Source organism: Rissa tridactyla, chromosome 12, assembly GCF_028500815.1.
Source record: "Rissa tridactyla isolate bRisTri1 chromosome 12, bRisTri1.patW.cur.20221130, whole genome shotgun sequence".
NCBI classification, from domain to species: domain Eukaryota; kingdom Metazoa; phylum Chordata; class Aves; order Charadriiformes; family Laridae; genus Rissa; species Rissa tridactyla.
Window position 1 is genome coordinate 1,000,772 of NC_071477.1, and position 22,250 is coordinate 1,023,021.

A 22,250-nucleotide genomic window follows, 5' to 3' on the forward strand; every position below is an offset into this window, starting at 1 on the left:
CCATTACGCTCAAGAATGCACACGCCTTGTGTCCAAGCGCGTGATTTTCCAGCTGAACATCTTCTCTCATACATACATGAAGATACGTATTTAACAAGTGTTAGTCCCTTCCTATCCTGGAGCGGCCAAATCATAAAGGTTCCTTGAAGTTTTAAGGCTCCTTCCTAAAACTGTTTTGTCTCTGTTTCACTCTTTGGGGCCAAAAATATGTCTGAGGAGTGTTCTCGCTTGTCTGACAAAAACCTTCCACCCGTCCCTCCCCAAACCAGCGCATTCATAACCATTTATATTCACCTTCTCTTGCGCCAATAATTAAATTTTAGCTTAAACAGCATTTTCCTCTCACTGCCCATATTATTATAGAGAACAGCCCCTTTGTCTCGCTCCCGGTGGTCGTCTCTGCACCCAGGAGTTGCAGCCAACATTCGGTTCCCTGCCCGCCGTGGAGGGGGAGGCCCCGCCATTGCCAGGCTACTGCCCAGAAACGGGCTGCCAGGACGTCCCTCTTCTCCTGGCTGTGTTTTGTGGAATACCCAAGGGGACAGTCACGGTCTAAGATCTCCCACCCAGCGGCTGTGCGGTGGCCCATCGCCCCACGCCACTCGGTGCTGCCAAGAGTTGGGCACCTATTCAGCATGGTCAAAGGCAGAAATAGAGGTCTCCTCTGAAGACTTTCACTGTGGAAACCTAGATGCCTTTTGGAACACGGGCTCTTGTAGGTTAATTAAAAAATATCAGCAAAAATCATAATAAAATGTTCTCACTACATAAAATCAAAAACCTTCCTAAAGACTTAATTTCCCTTTTTAATTTTAGAAGCTGAGGAATAAACTTGACTGGATTACATCTGTTAAGTTAAAAAAAAAAACCAAACCAAACAAAACACAAACCAACAAACAAGCCTTAGAAAAAGATAAAAGAAAAAAAGTAATAATTTTTCATTTGTGCCTGATGGGGTTGTGTGTTTTTTTTTTTTAACTGTTTGCAAATCTTCAGTGTAATGGTTTGAAACCCAGTCGTGTCATTTCTTTACGCCCACACACAGAGCTGCAGTAGTGCAGACACCGAGGCAGGCAAACCACATTACCAGCATCGGCCATTAAAACTCTTCCCACACCAAGCGTGGGCTGGCTGCACCCCCTCCGCTCCTCGCGCACACCCCACCACCCACCCTCCAATTTTCAAACGCTTAAAAAAAAGAGAAGAGAAAGACACTGAAAAAAGAAAACAGGATGCTTCTTTTGTTTCAACGCTATTCCAGGGAGACCTGAACCTCTCCACCTGCCTGTGAACTGGCCACCTAAAGGTTAGCAAGTGTTTCGTTATCATTTTATATAGACAGAGATATCATTAAGACAGAAATTTTAAAGTTATAATATTTTTTTATGTGATGGATTTTTCACTTAGCAGTGAGAACGATTTTGCCCTAAAACACAAAGCATTTTAGTAATGGCCCCACTTCTATTTCTAAGAGGGCTTTAATCAGTATGTTTTCATCGTTTAGTCCAACCTCCGAAACTTTAAAAGATGGATTAGGGTTATTATTTCTCTGTTAGAGCAACCTGTTGATTACAGACTGCTGGCTGGAGGTTGTTAACTCTTTCCTAACAAGGGAAATGCACAGGAGTGAATTTGATGAAAGGACAAAAGAATGGAAATCCTTTAAGCTCTTTAGATTTTTTAAGCACTAACAATCCTATTTTTTTTTTCATTGTGAAGCCACCAACAGTGTTACAAAACCAACAGATGTGTTAAATATGTCTCTTTTTAGAAAGAAGTGGTATAAATTTTAAATAAATACATATAATAAACTAGAAAGCATTTCTTATGATTGGAGCTGAGAAAAGTAGCAGCATAAGAAGTAGAATAGGAAATATTCTCTGATACAAATTGCAGGAAGAGATCAAAAGGGCCAATACGATGCTTACTTACGCATTAAAATATATTTTAGCTAACAACGTTCTTATTTATTTAAGCCTTTTGAATGTTTTCATTTATGAATATTCAAGAAAAGGAGAATCAAAAAGATAGCAAACTGTATATTTAATAATGATGAAAACACTGGTGCTGTTCTAGAATGAAGGAAAGGCATCACAGATCACATTCAACTTAAAAGGTTCTAATGCTGTATTCTGGTATGGTGTTTACAAAAATAAACCAATTTCACTGATATTACACAATCCTGTGAGTACAGTGTCAAAAACACTTGTCCTCAGGATGTGGTAGAAGAATTTCAAAGTTCGATCAGTGTGTTCTCTAGTGGCTTTGTACTTTGACAACATGCCAGGCAGGGCAAAACTTCGGGAGCAATGACTTCGTAACAAGTAGCAAGATTTCCCAAAGTCAGAATCTGGGCAAGAAATGTTATCACTGAAAGATCATGAGGATTTTGGATGATTAGGGAACCACACATTTTCATCCTAATTCTGCAGGGGGCTGAGCCTCTCACCTTTGTTGACAAGGGTTGAGTGCTCTGCACGCTGCTGCGCTCCTGCGAGAGCGGCCACAGCCCTTCCGAGCACGTGAGAGGTGAAGTCAGTACTTCTGTTATGAGACATTTCAGGGTATGAAGTCAAACTGAGAAACGGGCAAAGGCAGAAATAGGAGAAAACAAGATTAACAGTAATTTCTCGGTTAATCAGGAAATGTATCAGTTCCGTTTTGCTAGTTTGAATTAAGGTCTACAAAGCCCCAGAATCAGGGTACACTCCTAAACTTTTCCATCAAACAGGTGGTGTTTAAAGTACCTGCACAAAATTTATTTCAGCCCCTACGGTTCACTATTACTGTATTATGCTACTGTTTCAGTAGCAGCTTTGTCTAGTCAATCAAGGGAGCTCCTCATCAACACCGGCCCCTTGCGCCAGCCGTCAGGGGTGGACTGGCAACAGGAAACGGCAGTTCCAGCGTCTGTAACTTCTGCTGACAGTAAGACACCACGTGCTGTTCTCAGCATCATCGTCCCCATAAGAAAAATGAACAATTAACAATCCTATAAGATACTTTCTTTTCATTCAAGTTTGTAAAGTACTTTAAAATATGTAGTTGATAGGATCTTTGAAATCTATTTCCTTATTAGTACAGGAAGCACGCTTATCGCCACTTTCCCTTGCGCCCCTCTTTGACTAAAGCCCGCAGGTACCTCTGAAGGACCGAGGGTTTCAGACACCCGGGCAGGAGCCCTTTCCGCAGACTGCTGGAACCCAGAAACGCATACCAGCGGTGGGGGGGTTATCTCCCCAGATCCTCACAACGACATGAATCGAGAGTGAAGGGCGATGCAGCACCACGTACTCCCTACTGTGTAGCGCCTGACACTGGGCTCACCTTTCTACAGAGCTGCAACAGATATTTTGCTGTATGTTGAGCCAACTGAAGTTAATTGGGTTTCTCTGAGCAGGAAGAGGTTTTGAACATAAATGAATGTAAGCAATCTTGCATAGAGATCCTGGAGAGGCAGTCGATGCCCCACGCCTGGCAGCGTTCAGGAGGCATCTGGACAATGACCTCAGTAACATGCTTTAACTTACGGCCAGCCCTGAGTTGGTCAGGCAGTTGGACTAGACGATTGTTCCCTTCCAACTGAAATACTCCTATTCTAATTATTCTATTCTATTCTATTCTATTCTATTCTATTCTATTCTATTCTATTCTATTCTATTCAGATTCCAGCCTAGGAAGTGACATCCAAAAACAGATTGGTTAAAAAAAAGAAAACAAAAATAACTTAATTTCAAATAGAACTAATGCAGTTTAATAGTGGTCCTCTCTATTAAGTGCACAGCTCAAATTACTTGTAGGCATTACAGCAGTCTGTTCATCCCTAGGAATGGGAAGAATCGTAGGGTGCTGTGGAGTCAGCCTGATTCCAGAGCCACTTATTCAAGATTCAGAGATTTTAGACAAAACTTCAAAAGATTCTTCTACACGCTGAAACCTGTGTGACAGTGCCAGACATCCATGCAGCCACTTGCTTTAGTTGTAACTTGCTTTATTTAATTTTTGTTTCTTTAAGCCTCTCAGGATAAAAAGTTTACAGTTTTAGCATTTTGAATTCAATATGCTACTGAGTGTTCTAAATAATGAATTTTAAAAGCATATTTATGTTTCAGAGTTGTTACTAGTTCCAGGATACCGCTGGAATTGTTAGTACTGTTTGAGATAAGTGTCCCTTTTAAGTAAGTTAATCTTAACTTAAAATAATAATAGTCTGACTCAAAATGGAATAAAATATAACAGACTTCAGATATGTGATAAAACCAAAGTGAAACTAATTTTGACTGCTTATGTAAAATGCCCATAATCTTCTGTTTGTATGACTTGATTCATGCCAGTATTCCGTTACAAGATACGCATCTTTTGTTTCACCGTTACTTTGTTGACTGTAGCATGCAATAACCCTCCAGAAGATCTCACTTACACGTGAGAATCCGTTCCTTTAGGAACGTTATCTCCCGGGAGAGCTGAAACTAGTTGCTGCATGTAGTTGTATCCATATGGACAGACTGAGCCTGCAGACGAGAAGCGTGACTCACCGTGAAGCAGTTCGCAGTGTCATGTTGTTTTAGAGATTCACTGATTTTAAGCATGTGCAGCGCCATTACCAATCACTGGGAGCATTTCGGGGTATAATAGAAACTAGAAGGATTTTAAGCAACAATACTAGGCCCTGTTAAGAGGTTTTTTGTCCCCTGAATAACTAAATGACAAGCAAAAAAGATAAGAAGAATAAAACAGAAATATTTCTCCAACTCCAGAATTAGAGGCCTACTAAAACAGGGCCCAGAAACAACCTGAAAGCAGCCCAAACCACAGGCAAAGCTCTCCAAGAGCAATAAAGCTGTGCAGAATGACAATCCATTGACACCTCCGGCATTAATCTATCATCTGAATTACTAAAATAAAGAGCTTCCACTGAAGTGGATGCTCGACAACCACAACATTACGCTTTCACCAGTCTCCAATGTACAAGGTACAGGCTGCGGCTATCGGAATTGGGCAGGTGCTCACCGCGCTAAATTATAACCAGATTAAAAGCTACATCTTCCAAAATACAATATTCCTAAGGAATTTTTACAGATCAGATATGCTGATTTTGTAAGACTACAGGGAATGCATGCTGCGGTTTGGGATGCACTCAGTCCAACAGCAGCAGAGGACGCAGCCATTCCCGCCCCCCCAAAGGACGCCGCGCTCCACTGACTGCTTTATCCGAGGACTCGTTATGAAGCCAACCCACAAACAAAGCCTACACTCTTAAAATGATCTTTTCACTTCTCTTGACTGTCCCTTATCCCGTTTTCCCTACAGCTTTTCCCAGAGTTTAGGGAGGTCTGTGGAGCATGACTTAAACACTTTTGACCCTCTTTCACCGCTTTCCCCCCTGGTTACGCCCTACCCCACCGCCGGGCAGCAGGGGAAGCAGCCGGTGGGTAATGCCCACGCTGGATGAGGAGTTTAGCATTTCAAATGTAGCAAGTGTCTTCTCTCCACCATTCTTTTATTTTCCGACACATCTTAAGAGAGATCTTTACCGTAAAGTTACAAGCAAATTACCTTTAGGGGTATAAAGAAAAAAACTCTACCATTGTGTCCGTGTATTTGACTGGATGATACAACTGAATGCGGTGTACAGAATGCTACATTTCGCAGACAGCTGATTCTGTTTATAGGTTCCTACATGAATAATGATAAAGGAGAAGAAGAGATTGAAATGCTACTTCACTTTCTTCTGTTTCACCTCTTCCTGTTTTCTGAAGGTTGTTACTGTGTAAAAAAAAAAAGAAAAAACAACTTCCTACTTCTAATCTGTTTCAAGTCTTTGTCCTCGTTTCCCTCTGCTTGCATCAAGTATTGACAGAAATGAAACTTCTTTTGCTGAAATGCCTGGCTCGATGAAAGGTACGTAAGCTAAAATTATTTACAGACTAAAGAGGATTCCACTTCTGTATGCTCTCTGGTATTATATTTAAGGTAGGGATCACCAAAAGCTTTTAAAAAAGACAAAGACTTCTACAATATAGTACACTATCTATGTTGAGAACGTTGAAAAGCTGCTTCTGGGTGGTTACAAAAATAAACTAACTCTATCATGTCTACAGATGACAGCTGTAGACCAAGCCAGGGGCCTGAGCACTGCATCTGCTTAAAGACTATGATGCTCCTTCCTCTCAATGGTGTGTCAAAAAAATTACTTGTAAGTGCAGGAAATAAATAGTTACATGCTTATTTTATGACTTTATTAATAATGATGGGCAGTTGATGGTGCATTTACGTGTGCCATGCAGAAGACAAAAGTCTTTTGCTTGTATAATCCAAGATTACTATAACAGGTCTGATAAAATGAAGCAAATTTTATCAAATATATTTGAAATTAAGGGGAAATTATATAGAAAAGAGGAACACGTTGGATTTAAAATGAGTTTTTTATACCCCGCCTTATTGAAATACTTTATACTTAGTCTACTATGCTGATTTGTCATCTGAAACTTCTCCAACTTTTTGACTTTTCAGTGTTCCACAAACCTGAAGATATAATTCAATCTAGGAACAAAACAGTTGTACTTAAATGGAATTTTAATGACCACTTTTGACAGCTTGAGAAACTAATTTAGAAAATTTTGGACAGGTCAAATCTTGCTTTTAGTTTCGCTTATTGGAAATTTTTCCTTATCTAATTAGGATCCAGTTTTTACACTAGTAGTTGGATGCTACACGTTACAAATTGAGTTCAGAACATGAGGCAGATGCTCAGTAACGGAGCCTGGGGGGTCATCAACAAATGAAATTTTTCTACTTTAGGCAAGGACTCCCCTGGATTAGCCTTGGGGTGGAATTAATTTGAGATAAGCTATTTTTGTCAGTGTACAAAGAAATACAGCGGCTTTTTTTTTTATATATATAAATGACAGATGTGAAAAGTGTGATCATATTCGCCGCAGTAGAATACAAGCCACGGAAGATTCACTTAGGAAGGAAGTATCTTTTGTTTGCTGTGAAGAGCAGCAAACTATCACAGCTGGTAGAAATGTACCATTAAACTATTAAAAGTAATGAGATTGTGTATCACCATTTTATTTGTTTAGCATTAGTTAAAACTTCCCTTTAAATTCTCTGTAATCATTTAAGTATTTTCTTTGTAGAACATTACAGAGCACTGAAATGAGCGGGGAGAAAAGGCAAAATCTAACACGTTGCTGTGTGCAGATCAGTTCACTTGACGGGTTCTTTTCTGGGGTTTTTATTACACTAAAATCTTTGGGTGAAGACAGAGTCCCACCGGGCAGCGACGCCTTTCCCATCAACGGTCTGACCCTCAGCCCTCGGCAGCTGGCCGCTGACGGCCGGGGCTGAGGCGCAGTTTTGCTGGGGCAGGTACCACGCGCAGAGAAGCCAATGGCCTGGCCCATGCCCAGAAGGGAAGTCAGGGAGCGCGCCCGGGGACTGCAGTGCTGGCGTTTCCTCCGCTTTTCCCGTTCTTGCAATCAGCAAGGCAGATCAGAGAGAAAGTGGAAGAAGCCCTGGCTGTGAAACACAAGCTGCCAGCCAGCAACAGAACTTCCCAAAGGGGTGCGGAGTGAGGAGCGCAGAGGAACAGGTGCCGGGTTCTTGGTATGTTAGTTTTCGGGTGCTCAAGGAGACAAGTATTTACAGTTGCATTGTAAGCTACGCAGAGGGATGAAATAATCAGTGGGATTAGAAGCAATATCCTAATATGCAAAACCTTTTCCTTTGCAGAAGACTAATAACCAAGAGGGTTGCTTTATCCTTCAGTTTCAGAGGTGCATACATTTAATATGAAAACTACCTGAATTCCTAGTCTATTTATTGAGATGCTAATTACATTTATTACTGAGCACATAACTCATTTGATCATTCATAGAAAGTTATTTTCCCATTTTTTCACATGACGTGAGTGAGACACTATCATTTTCAGTTGTGAAGGAACAGAACTTCTTTTGGATCTCCATCCAACTCGGTATCAGCTTACCAGGTTTATTAACTATTCTAACAGTAACTCTAACGGTACTCAAAATCAGTTGCATTGAGTTTGCCATTTCTCCTTTATGTCAATTATTCCAAAATTCTCAGTAACTACATGCGACGGAGACTTTGCTTTGAATAATGGTAACGTAGTGAGTGTGTCACGTGGAACCAGTCCAAATTTCATATAATATTTTTGAGTAAGTTGTTTTACTATTTCCTAGTAATGATTACGTATTCAAATGATCCAAGGAAGGTACACAAACACCACTACAGACAACACAGTAAGGCAACAAACTGCGGGTTTCACATTTAGCCACCGATGATGTTATTTCAACTGGGGGTTTTATGACGGTTTGCACAAGAACAGCTCATTATTCGTAACAGCCAATGGATACAGAGTTGTGAGTAGAGTTTAATAAGAATTTGAATAAACGTTCCCAGATCACCTTCTAATTTTCACCCAAACTATAAGAGGGTATGCCAATGACTTTATCAGCTCTTCCAAAAATAATTTTCAACTAGTTTATCTGGATAGTTTCCTAGTTTGTTTCTAAGAAAGAAAAAAGATAAGACATATTTTTGTAAAATAAGAAGTAGTCTGGACCACCACCACCCCTGACTATATTTGGACAGATTTCATAAGAATAGGTTCACTTTTTCAAAAACCGTGTCTACAAAATGTTCTCATCTGGGATTGAAAGCAGTATACCACAGTATCACCTTTAATTAGACAAAATTAATTTGGGCTACACAAAAGATACCTTTAATTTATCCCACTATTTTGCTCTGATACCATCTTTTCTACTTCATACGTATTTATGTAAAACTCACTTGTAAAACAGGACATCGGTTTCATTTTGTTCAGATATTTTCATTTTGCATCACTTGTTGCTATGTGTTTGGCCTTTGCTTGCTTAAATTGGCTAAACGCAGGTAATATGCAGCCGTGTTTAACGTCCCGTGTTTGGGCAGGGTTGCCCACAGAAGCCGTGCAGTTTTCATTCCTAGAGGTTTTCACACCCAGGCTGGAGAGACCCCTCTGCAACCCCAGCTGAGCGCGGGACTCACGCGAGCCCTCCTGAGGCCCCTTCCAGCCTTAATTGTTCCGTGCTTTTATGTTAACATTTATTAATATAAATTCTTAAATTAAAAAACATGGTACAAGTATGTAATGGGAATAGAACCATAGAACGGCTTGGGTGGGAAGGGACCTTAAAGATAAACCAGTGGCACCCCCTGCCCTGGGCAGGGACACCTCCCACCAGCCCAGGTTGCTCCAAGTCCCGTCCAACCTGGCCTTGAACCCCTCCAGGGCTGGGGCAGCCACAGCTTCTCTGGGCAACCTGGGCCAGGGGCTCACCGTCCTCACAGCAGAGAATTTCTGCCCGAGATCTCATCTAAATCTCCCCTCTTGCAGTGTAAAACCCTTCCCCCTCGTCCCATGGCTCCCCTCCCTGCTCCAGAGTCCCTCCCCAGCTTCCCTGGAGCCGTTTTAGGGACTGGAAGGGGCTCTAAGGTCTCCCTGGAGCCTTCTCTTCTCCAGGCTGAATATGGTTCCAGAAAATTTAAAATTTATTACTTCTGGGGTGCTGAGATCCTCCATTTGCAAATCTGATGCTCAGATTTATTCCTAATACTTTGGGTACTTACTGTAGGGTCTAAGTGCAATGTTCAATGTTCTTTACACCGTACCGAACTTTAATTCCTAGCTAAGAAATGAAAGATGAGCCAATTTAACTGGAAAATGAAGTAAGTATTGCCTGCATATAAGATTCGTGTTATTCTTAATTGCTAACTTTCCCAGTCCGGCCGTGGCAAGTGTTTAATTTGTCTCATTCTCCTACTTTGTTTCCTCTCTCGTACAGCTACCTCCGTGTATGGCAGCCGGCCTTCGCGATGGAGCAGCCCGCCATCACAGCTGCGGGGGCAGAGCCACCGGCTCCCGCGGCCCCTCTTCACCCCGCGCAGGTTCGGCAGCGGGGGCCAGCGCCGCCCCAGCCCCTCTATGTGAAAGCGCTCCCCGTGCCGCTGTACCAGCCCGGGGGCTGGCAGCCCGGCAGCCCGCTGGTGACCGGCAGGAGCTGCGTGCGGCTGGAGGGCAGCGGCCTGCCGCTCATCCTCAACACGCTGCTGCCCGCTGATGGCTCCCAGCAGCCTCCCTCCGCTTTTCAGAAGCAGCTCGGGCAAACCCTGACGCTGAACGTAGTGAGCACTTTGCCGGTTTTATCATCACCAAATTCTTGTGTAAGTGCGTCTATTGGAAGCCCAGGAAAATCAAAAAAAGCTGGGAAATATATCTGCAAACACTGTGGACGAGATTGTTTGAAGCCAAGTGTCCTTGAGAAGCACATTCGCTCTCACACGGGCGAGAGGCCCTTCCCTTGCACCACTTGTGGTATCGCGTTTAAAACTCAGAGCAATTTGTATAAGCACAGAAGAACTCAAACACACGTCAACAACACCAGACTGCCCTCAGACTCGGACAACACTGCCATATTGGAGCAAAATGAGAAATCAGCAGAGAGCATTGCGTCACATCAAAGCAGCAAACTGCTCAGTAGCACCGGGGAGGACAAGGGGGTGCAAATGGAACAAGTGAGTTCAGAGACCAGCGCGGACACTAAGAAACTTCCTAATGACCTTTTGCTGCCGGCCACAAGCAATTCATCATTTGCTTTGGAAAGTCAAGAAACCACGAATCAGTCCTCTAGTTCAAAGGCTAATCAGGGGGTTCCTGAAAGAGAACCCCAAAGCTCATCATCTCCAGGGGCTTTGCCAAATGGTCAGTGCCAGAGAAAGAAGATACAGGAGCAAAGAAGCCCAACTGCCAATAAGCACATTCAGCTGCAAAGGCAGCAGGCAACCTCTTCGGAAAAGCAGTGGGATTACAAGCCGTTTGACTGCAAGCTGAAGAAGTGTGAGAGCACGGACTCGGGGTACCTGTCCCGCTCCGACAGTGCGGAGCTGCAGCTGGCGTCCCCCAGCCCGCTCCACAGCCTCTGCCAGCCCAGCGCTGAGCTGGAAAACCAGCCTGCCCTCGGCACCCCGGGCTGCGCCAGGCTGGAGGCGGCTGAGAAAGCTACGGCCTTGATGCTAGAGAAAAAGAGGCTGGAAGAACACATTTCAAAACTTATTTCTCATAACAAAAGCGTGGTGGATGACACCCAGTTAGACAACGTTAGGCCCAGAAAAACTGTCCTTTCTAAACAGGGGAGCATTGATCTGCCAATGCCTTACACGTACAAAGACTCTTTCCATTTTGACATCAGAACCTGTGATGTAAATAGGAAGAAGAACCTTTCCCTCTGTTCAGCAAAATCTACCTTCGCACCCCTAGAAAAATGCAAGCCAATGTTTTTCCACTCGGTCCCCACCCAGTTCTCCACCACCATCGACGCCGTGCCCGTCACCCGGAGCAACTCCCTGCCCTTTGTGGAGGGCACCAGAGCGGCCCAGGACAAAGCCGGCTGCTCCAAGCCGCTTTCTCTTACGAAGCAGCCGGTAAATCCGGGTGCTGCTGCTTTGCTGCCTAGCAACAATCTTGCTGCAAATTCAGTGGATTTTCCCAACAGCCATCCCCGAGCGCTAGTCCGACAAACAGCAGTGGATGATTTGCCGCTCAGTAACGTGGCTGATCATCCTCCTGCCCCAGAGGAGCTGCAAGGGAGCAACAGGCTTGGGGCTGGAGAAGGAATCGGTGCCAAAAATAAGAAACACCATCAAAGGAAGTTAAAGATGTTCTCTCAAGAAAAATGGCAAATGTATGGAGATGAAACATTTAAGAAAATCTACCAGAAAATGAAAAGCAGTCAAAATGCCAAGAAAATTAAACAAAGGGGGAATAAGCTTACAGATACTGCAAGCTTCACTCCTGACTCAAAGGAATCAGGCAGCAGTACTGAAATTGCTGAGGAGAGAGATGGCGGGAGCTCTGCAAGTGACAGCCTCTCCTCCCTCGTGACAACAGGTTTGAACACCAGTAAATCAGAAACCTGTACTAATGGTAACCATATTGTACAGGATGTGTCCTCTGGGGAAACTGCCAACAGTTCAACCTACGCCACGGAGACACCGCACTCAGGAAACGCTGGTGCGCAGGCTGTGACGAGCAGGACTTCCCGAGAGCTCGGTGGCAGCGACACAGACAAGTGCTCAGGTGGCCACGGCGCGTCACCAGCTCCCAGCAGCTGTGAGCTCAGGCTCCAAAACCCGCCCTGTCCGCTCAACGCGAACGGCAGGAACGACGACCGCTTGCCAGCACAGAGTAGCAAATGGAGAAAACCAAGCCCTGGGAAAGAATCCAGTACATCTGAATCAGAGTGTAAAAGCACTTCAAACGACGACGGAAACCGTAGCAGGAGCAAGGGGACCGGCCCGCGCGCCCTGACGCCCCCGGGGGCCCATTGCAGCAGCAACAGAGAAGCTGCAGGGAAGTCCCAGAATTTACCATCAGAAAGAAAAAAGCTGAAATTTGAAGTGGAGAAGACAGAAGACATTACTTCAAAGTCCAGCCCTACTCCCAGTAGTGAAAGCAATGGGGGAAAAGAAGCAGAGAGGGTCTATTGCACCAGCGCCCAGTGTCTGTCCATGGCACCGCTGACACACTCCAGTAAAGCAGAGGGGCAAAAATTAAGCACAGGAAATAATGAATGCACTGGAGGTACTGAGAACGTGGAGTATATGAAAACAATCAAACTCCCCACAAAAGCTCTTAATTACAGTGATGTTAACCCTCTTTCACATTCAGCAGGTACCTCAAAAGCTTCATTTGTGGGATTTTTAGGGCCTGAATTAAGGGGAAGTGATTGCAATTCTTTTGCCTTGCAGAATGCAACAGATGAAGATGTCAAAACACGTCTTGTGGAAACAGGAGCAAAAGCACCGCTTTTCAGTGACAATGCTGTTGACATGTCTTCTAAAATTCATCCTCGGCAACCTGGTTGTTTAACTCCAGTCCCACAACAAAACGCCTTTGCTCCAAAATATATCCTCAAATTGCCGCAAGACAAGAGAGCCTCAGATTTGTCGCTTTTGCTTGGACCAGAACAGAAGATTTCACCTTGCACGTCTGCAACAGACACCTCAACCAGCCCCCCTGGCTCCCCCACCAGCGCAGCACTCCGTTCTCACTCTAACGATGTGGTTTGGTCCCCTGTAAGACTTGAAGCCAGACAAAAGGCCAGCAAAGGAGAGCTACGGTGGAACGTACACGCCAACTGGAAAACTCCAGTATTTTGTTCACCAGTCAATTCAGAAACAACAAATAGCTTAACCACAGCAGGTAACACCTTTTATAACCAAAACTTCAGGCAGCCGGATATTATAAGAGATGCTTGGAAAAACAAACAGAACAAAACCAAATTAAATTATCAAAGGCAAACAGAAGAGAAGTGGATGCGCATAACTACTTCTTCTACACAGACCCCCAGGAAGAACATACGCTTTACTTCTATGTATCCAAGTGGTTTCTTCATATCAGCTGACATCAAAGAAGAGAGGAAGGTTTTACATCGCCTTCGCTCAGGAAGTGACTCTCTGATGATGCCGCCAGCCTCTAGCAAGGACGCAGAGCCAGCGGCCGAGGGCTGGGAGGGAGGAGGAGCTCCCTGCGTTCTGAGGGACCCTTCACCAGCGCTGCAGGACACGCAGCATCCTCAGCGCTCAACGGACAGCCCCACGTGGTTTTGCCATTCTTTTGGCACTTTCTATTGCTACACTCTCACCACTCGCGGTAAAGAATTCCCAGCACCACCCCACAATAATCTGACTTGCTGCTCTGGAAGTTTAATAGCAGCAAGCACGAAGGGCACCTTCCCATCACTAAATGCTGAACCTCGATTAACGTGGTGTTGTTTAACGAGAAGCCTCCCTCTGCCTGCCGAGCAGAAGGGGAGTGCAGACTCTGCCTACTCCTCCATGCACACCTGCGGCAAGGAGTCAAGCAATGAATGCACGCTGTCAAAATACGATATTTCTATTTTCAAAATGAAAAATATTAGACACAGCAAGACTGTGGCATACGGCTTAACAAACAGGAGTTCAAAAACATTGGTTTCATCCCTTTCTAAAGGACAACAGATGCGGGAGGTAATACTAATAATCCTATTTCCTTTCTCAAGAGGGTGCAATTGGCTAACACCCCCACCCCCATTAGAAAAATAAAATTATTATCAAAACTGTATTTACGGACATTTACAGGCTTTGTCGATACAGAATTTACAATTTGTGCTTTAATAAGATAAGTTACATATTCATTTGATGAATGAAAACCACATTCTTTTGCGTGAACATTTAAGTTTCTTTCACTCGGGAATTTCAGTAGGAATGCTGTCTAGGGCGAAGAGTGCATTTCTATGTCCTGATTTTCCCCTTACATACATATTCTTCTATAACAGCATATGCATTTCACTGTTTTCATTTGAAATGACTATTTCAATTAGAGTAGGCCTTCAGCAGACCATTGATGTCAAGACTTTATTGTTCTTGGAGACACTTGGAGTCAAAGACAGCCCGTGTGCTCGATCTCTCATTGTTTAGATACATGAAACGTCCACAAACCCAAAATGCATTAATGCCCTGTGAAGTGTTTAAGATTTGAAAGTTTTTCTTTTTCAGGTAAGTGAAGACAGACTGGTCTATCTGTCAGATCCTAGAGCAGCTCTGTAAGACTAAGCTTACTTTTTACATAGGAAGAAGAATACGAAAGAACATGCACTAATTCTATATAGATCCACAAAAGCAGTGAGTTGTTTCAATTTTGTTTTATAAAAGTAGATGGACAAAGTGATTAGAAAAAACTAACAGACAAATTCTAGGAAAAATTCAGAGTTGTGCTATTTAACTACTATACTATTCAGTGCTATTTAAAAAGAGCATGGATTTCCAATCTCTCAGTTAATGTAATTCACAATTTTAACGTACTTAATTTTTTTCCAATATTCTCAACAGTTAAGCTCAGCAGCTCCTGGTGGTGCTTTCAGAAATATTTCAGAGCAAAAGAAGAAAACGGTAGTTTGCAAAAAGGAAAAACTCTCAACAAACAAAGTCAAGAGGAGCCACAAACAGAAAAAGATTAAAGTCACCCCAAAATGGTATGGAATATGGTTTTCACCTTCCCTAGATACAGACATAATTTTGCTAAAATGGGTGTAAAAGCTCCACAGAAAATAAAAAGTCATCCCCAAAATTCAACCTTGTCAAAATTGGGGGAAAAAATGAATCTCTCGGCAAGAGCAGCAGTTCCACAAAGGTAAACTATAAAAAATGTCCGTACGGGGTTTACTATCAGGAACAGACTTTTCTAAGCAAAACAGACATATGCCAAAGAAAGATGACGACTGGTCAGTTGAATCTCACTCTGCTTTAGAAATGATTCCTGTCTGCCAGAATTGTCAGCATTTACTTTTATTTGACGGGAACCAAAATACTTCCATTTTTAATCCTGTTACACCTAAAAGCCCCGTGCGAGACCCTTTTGTCCTCAGGAGATCTAGGTCCTGAACTTGTGTTCACAAGAGAATGCAGAAGAATAAATATCAAGTTCTAGCACAAACTAACAAAGCCATCTGTAGTTTAAAGGATCGTTCGGTTTAAATAAAAAGCAGGAAGAACTTGGGTATAGAACGATCAAAGGCACATTGTATCAGGCAGCAGAGTTTCTCCGTTTTTAATGGGAGCTCGTATCGGTGGAAGATTTAGCCTCCGCTCCTTGAAGAGCGTGGGTAGCAGATGGCCGCTGACTTGCTCCAATAAGAAACACATATTGTGCACGTATATCCCTCTTATTTTATTTCACGACCAAAACCAGACAGAGTGACTCCCTTGTGCACAAATCAGTGTCGGTAACTTAATCACCGTGGCCAGTTTGAAAAACAGCACTGCAATTTTGAAGGATCATAAGAACAAAAATAGAAAACTCAGGCCAATGTCACCCAGTCCAGTGACATTCCTCTAGGACTTCTTTTTCTGGGTTGTTTTTGGGGCGTTTTTTTGTTTTGTTTTGTTTTCCTGCTGGTCTCAGAATTTATTTATTTGGCTATACCAAGTAAGTACAGGGTGCTGAAAGCTCAGGGCATGCATATTAGCAGCTAACCGCCCAAACTGTTAATCATGAAATGTAATATATTTTTCTAATAATGCCAAACACCTGAATAAGCACGCCCTTCACGATTCCATCGATAGAGGAATGGGACCTTCCAACGTCCTTCGGTCCCAACCGTTGGGAGTTACCGAGGGACGTGGCCAGAGCAGGGGACGCGGCAGAGCCGGGTTATTCAGCGACTGACATTAGTGCTGATGAGTAGGTAGCACATAGGAAGTGAAACGTAACAAAGCCAACAACTCTGCACTCGCAGGTGATTCCTGTGTGATTCACGTCTTCATGAAGTATGTTGTTTTAAAATTCCAGATATAGGAAAAAGGATCTGTTATTCCTGAATCCTTTTCTCTTAGCAAACCAAGAATTTACTGAATCCTACTGAGGAAAAACTTAATAAAATAATTGTGGGTCTCTTGCCTAAAATCCTGCTTTTTTTTTTTTTTGGAATCGACATAAATTAACATCTCCTTCACAGTGGTAAATTGCTGTTAGACTTAAATTTACGGGATGATGTGGCATTATTCTACTCTGGCTGGTTTTCAATCCCACATACTTGTTTACCCTTTCGATGCCGTCGGCCACGCAGGACCCGGGGGAGGCACACGCACGGATACGCTCAGCTGAAACTGAGCCGCCCGAGCAAGCGGCACGGCTTCCCAAATAGAGCCCTGGAGGCTTTGAAGAAGGGCTCTTCGTCACAACCCTGTAAATTTAACAAGAAGTGCCATTCTTCTCAATCAAAGGTACACGGTAAGTATTTTGAACATTTTTAAAATGTACTGAATATTTATTTTTTAAGAGAATGAACGTTAGCAGTGTCTCTGATGCGCACCTGTTCCACATGGAACTGCAAACCCCTTTTTGTCCTTCACTTTGTTTCGTGAGTAAGAATACAAACACCTCGCACATTTTCAGAACCGAATGCATGATTTTCATTCACATACTTAGATATGTGAATTTGACAATCAGGAGGACATTTTAAAAAGAAATAACTCAAAATAACCTTCCACTAGCAGCCTAAACAGTTTTAAGATGGATCTTGATCTGTTTCCGAAACAAGACTGTATGTTGCAGTGGGAAAGGGGCTTCGCGTGTTGATTTGCTTCCGTGTTTCAGACCAGCACCCCCATTTAATTAGTGGTATTAATGCAAATGATGTTTATGCCACAACCATCTTGGAAGCAGGGACAATACCCTGTCTCCGTTCACAGCAGATATCAACAGCTATTACTTTGCAGGGCAATAATGGCCAAGAAAACCCCCCAAACCCAAACACGTATAAGTAAATGAGAAAATGTATCAGGCTTAGAATAAAAATTTACAGAAAATAGTAAAAACATAGAAGTTAGTTCAGTGATATGATGAGAAATTTAGTAAATTCTAGCATGTGGGGGAATAAAAATAAAAGTTTCTTTGACTTCTTTTCAATAGAAAATTACCTATACCAGCAAAAAGACACATCTCGTTCCACCTCAGACAAGCCACTTTGCAGAAGGAAAAAAGAAGGAAAGAATAACTCAGGAATATCTTCACATATTGAAAATCTAAACCATGTTAAAGAAAAAGACAAAATGGATAAAAAAGTAGGTATTGTACCTTAATTCATGTATTGCTTTTTTATTAAAAGAAAAAAAAAAGATATTGGGATATTGGTAATTAAAACTTGAATTATATTCAGCTGTTTTAAAGTTCAAGTTGAGACTACTTTGTATCACAGATTTTGTTTAAAAATGTGTTAAAGGTATTTGTGGGGTTAAAACAACTAATTCTAACATTAGTAAGTTTTCATGATGTTTTAAAAGAACAATCACACTTGCATCAATTGACACGGATCATCGGCACCGCCGATGTCGGAGGTGCCAGCAGACGCAGCACAGCGTATCCTGAGGCACAGACAGGGAGCCTGAAACTAGGGAAGCGCAATGGCCACGTCGCGTGGGAAGAACACGTACCCAGGCTGGCACCCCAATTTCGTTAGCCCTTGTGGAAGCCGGTGCCGCTGGGGTTTTGGCCGTGGCGGGACGGGCCGCAGGTCTCCGGGCAGCGCTCGCTGCGCGGCCTCGTGGCACTGACGCCGAGGCTTCCCCTGGCCCCGCGCGAGGACGAGAGCTGCCGAGGCAGACCGCTGCTGGGCGGCGTGAGCGCTGCTTCTTCAGGTACCATAAGCAGCATCATATTTAGGAACCTAATCCTGAAAATGTTTTTTACTAAGTAATTTTATTTCCTACACGTATCTCACCGCCTCGAACACTGTAATATTTCGTACAGATTCATCACAAACCTTTCCCCCTGCATTGCACAAACATCATTGCAATACTTTTAAATAGATATTAAAGATATTAAAAGATATAAAGATATTAAAATATCTTAACGAGAAGAACATCATCCTAGACAGTACATAAGAATGCAGCTTGAAACCCCCAACCCCTCTCACCCATAAATTATTAGCATGGTCTGTCACCCACCCAAGAAAAAAAAAACCTAAGGAAAAAATATATCCTTTACTACACCTCCCACACACACTGGGAGAAAAAAAAAGTTTTCTCATAAAAAGAGGGATGAGTAACTCGGTCTGCAGTAATGAAAAAAAAAGAGTGCAAATATAATCACAGTTGTATAAATAGAAGCTGACATTATGCTTAATTACTCAGTTGATACGAGTTACAGCAGAGGTAAATGTTTTCTCCTGATACAGTCAACTAAGATAATCACTGCACTTTTATGAAGGATGGAATTGCTCTGGATTGAAAATTGTACATGTAAATCTTCCCCCCCCCCCCCCCCCCCCCCCCCCCCCAGTTTCTACAGGACATTTCTGGGCAAATCAGGGAACACACAAGAACGAACTTCTCTTTTCAGAATGTTACAGCTCCTCTGGAAACACCTCTGGCAGCCCATTCCTTCTCCTCCCCTGTGAGCACAGCCACCCCGCCGGCCGGCAGCGAGCTGGAGTCCTGCTGCACCGCGACACAACCCCCCCTGCTGCCCCCCGGCCCAGGGCAGTCGCAGCCAAGCGTCCCCAGCGACTCAACGGCATCTGCTGCTTGGTCCTGCCCCTCTGATTCTACAAGTACAGGCAGAGGTGACCAACCTGACAGCTCACACGCAGAGACTACTGGTCCTCTGCCCTTACATCCAGAAGCAAGCCAGGGAAACACACTGAATATGGACCCAGAGAGTCAAAGATTTGGTACGTTCGAGCCGGTGACCCAAGCCTCGGGAAGGGAAAACCTTCCAGCTGAAGCAAACGCATACTCATCTCCAAAAGACAACTCAATGCCCCGTTCCCAGCCTGGACGTTCACGTTTATTGGGACCAAAGGCAGAGTCAGTCACAAGGGCGGAATTACCCAGCACAGACTACACCGAGCAGCCAAACTTCTCTCAAAAAATCCTCACCCTTCAGGGAGGCGCAGAGAGGGACGGAGCCCACCTGCAGGCCAACAGCCATGGAAGGCCACGCGGAACAGCCACTGCTGCCTTTACAGAGCCCCCAGTTACTCTCAGGTCCCCCGAGTCCGAGACTTCCTCTGCAACGCCTTCCAAGGCATACAAGAAGAGAGGGTTAGAGATGATGAGGAAGCAAACCAGAGTTGAGTATGATGACACTAGCAGTGATGATGAAGATAGGCTTGTTATAGAAATATAGCACACAGGCTGCTAACGAGATGCTCGTATGATGGCCCATGACAGAAGGAAATACCTCGGATGTTTGATCTGTCTTTCTGAAGCACCTTAAAATCAGAGAAGCCATTCCTCTGTGCAATAGGCAGCATTCTCTTCTGAAGAGAGCCCTTTACTTCAAGGACTCAAACTTTTTAAAAAAAGCTCATTTGAAGAAAAGAGGGAGCTGGCATCACACCCTTAAATGCAAGTGGTAAACCCATGTTTACGAGGGGTTTCCAGCATTGTAAACATTCTTAGCTAATTCCCACAAGTGCTAGCTGCCAGTGGCTGTATTATTAAAAGGCTATGGTGTATTTATTTACTACTAACAATACTGTAGTAGCTGCTGCCTCGGTATATGAGCTAAGATCTCCTGGAAGGGTAGAGACATGTTCTTGTCTATATACTCTTCTTTTCCTGTAGGCACTTCCATCTGGACTCGGAGCGATACACTGGCATTAAGGGTCTGGAAGGATATTGGAAGGGTCTGGAAAAATGCTGATCTTTTTCCATGTTGCACAAATGTCAATGCTTCTTTGTGACAAATGACACAAGCATGCTTTGCCTTGTGTTTTGTGCCTTTTATGCCAAGATCTACTCAAATATTCTTGATTTCTAGTTGGAGAATATGGGTGTTAGCTATTGATATTTCCTTGTGGTAACATTTCTGACAAGGATTTTCTTGTTATATTCATCACATTGTGCTCCAACCAATATAATCTGGAATGTTTCACTTTTATTGTAATCTTAGGTTTATCTGCAATGATGCTACTTTATTGAGCGTAAAGAAGCTATATGGCATAACTTGTTTTCTTTTTTTAACAAAAAGTTTTGTGCTACGAACCCTGAAATTTACTGGTTTCTATGTGAATAAATAATTAGATATTTTAATTTGACCAAGTGTGTTCACTTGCTTGATTAAACTGGTAAACATTAAAAACATTCCACTTCTACATTATAGTCAAATTCTATACTTACGCTTCTACCGCTCTTATATTGCGCATCACACATAGGGTTTTAAGGATTAACCTACAGGGATATTCAGAATTGTTTTTACTTTAATCATGCACAGGTAAGCTTATATAGATCATAGTCACAAAAAGATCAGGTATACTACATGAGAAAAATAAATGTATATGTGCAAAAAGATACCAGAACACCTAAGAGAGAGAACAAGTGCCAAGTCCCACGCAATTCCTGTGTTTTCAGATGTCTTACGAACATGAGAAGACTTGAGGTCATCCATACAGAGCTTCACCTTTAGCCTCAAATTATGTTCATAAATTTATTACTGGTACAGAAAACAAAAATAACTATCAAAATATTACCACGATTCCTAATTCTAATGTGTTAAAAAAAAAAGTCAGGAAAAAAATCTACTTTCTCAGAATAGAGGATGAACCACGAAAGGTATTTTTCCCTTTCTAAAAATGTACAATATTACACCAATTACAGCAGTAACTGGGGCCAAAACTGCAAGGAAAAAATCTAGGAATGTTAGTTTAAGGGTGGTTTCTAGAATCAACTGCAGAGACGCAAGTCCAAGACGGTCAGTAATTCCCGAGCGTAGAGCGAGTGCTGCGCCGTTCACGGGCTTTCTGCAGGCACGTCTGTTCTGAAATACGGGCACGGACATACCTGATGGGCCCCGCGTTCCTGTTCCTAACCGCCGGGAGAAGCTGCCAGCAGACTAGGACAGACTTGTAGAGAGCCTATATATAAATTCATTTTATACATAAAACAGCTTAATGTATAATATGTGGCGATATTCTTAGTACATTAACTAGTATTACAGTTCAAGCATATGAACATTTAATGATTTTTAGTAGCAATTATGCTAAATTTCTTAGTCCACCTCAAACCTTATCAGAAGAACTACCGTGTTACTCAGGCAACTTCTACGTGAGATTATTAGCAAGAAAAATGTTGATACCATCACTAACAGGACGAGTTTCACTAGGTTTGGTATTACAAGGACAAGAAAGATCAAAGCAAAAACTGTCCTGAAATCTTTCTTGCTCTGTTCAGAATTTGTGCTCCAAGACAAACCTGAGAGGTTTTGGGTGAATCCCGGGTGCAAAGAATGTAAATAGTGCGAGTTCAAAGAAGTACACACTAATATAACTGCAATTTGGGAGAAAAAGAGGAAAAGAAGAGGGAGAGGGAGGAGAGGACATCAATATTGCCACAAGGTTCAGGAATGTTTTCTGATGGAATCACTCAAAGTCACAGCTGGATTCTGAATCTGCAGGAGCAGCTGGAGAAAAAGAAACGCAACGCTCCCAGAGACAGAGGGCAGCGCTCCCACAACGCTGCTGGGCACACGCCGCCAAAGCTGCGCGACTGCGGGCCCGCAGGTACCTGCACGAACACGGTCATTAGACAGCCAGACTAACAAAAGGCATGTGCCTGGTTTAAGCCTCTTTAACTTCAGATCTTTTTCCATCCTCATTTTCAAACTCCCTATCCATCTTTGTTAATAGTACTACGGATGACAAAAA

The 22,250-nt window shown here is 43.1% G+C and overlaps 1 protein-coding gene across 3 annotated transcripts; it reads left to right on the plus strand.

Annotated features, from left to right (window-relative positions):
• The first annotated feature begins 1,137 nt into the window (after positions 1 to 1,137).
• On the plus strand, positions 1,138 to 20,610 carry ZNF831 (zinc finger protein 831). 3 transcript variants are annotated; one of them, XM_054218882.1, is made up of 6 exons: positions 1,138 to 1,306; positions 9,852 to 14,073; positions 14,935 to 15,077; positions 16,671 to 16,834; positions 17,516 to 17,667; positions 18,884 to 20,610. In XM_054218882.1, the coding sequence occupies exons 2-6, from the start codon at positions 9,883 to 9,885 to the stop codon at positions 19,730 to 19,732; spliced, it is 5,499 nt and encodes a 1,832-aa protein (XP_054074857.1). In that variant the 5' UTR covers positions 1,138 to 1,306; positions 9,852 to 9,882; the 3' UTR covers positions 19,733 to 20,610. The 3 variants fall into 3 exon arrangements, with proteins under 3 accessions (XP_054074857.1, XP_054074859.1, XP_054074858.1); XM_054218884.1 differs by having other exon boundaries at positions 18,944 to 20,610; XM_054218883.1 differs by lacking the exon at positions 1,138 to 1,306 and adding an exon at positions 5,821 to 5,901.
• Positions 20,611 to 22,250: the final 1,640 nt, after the last annotated feature.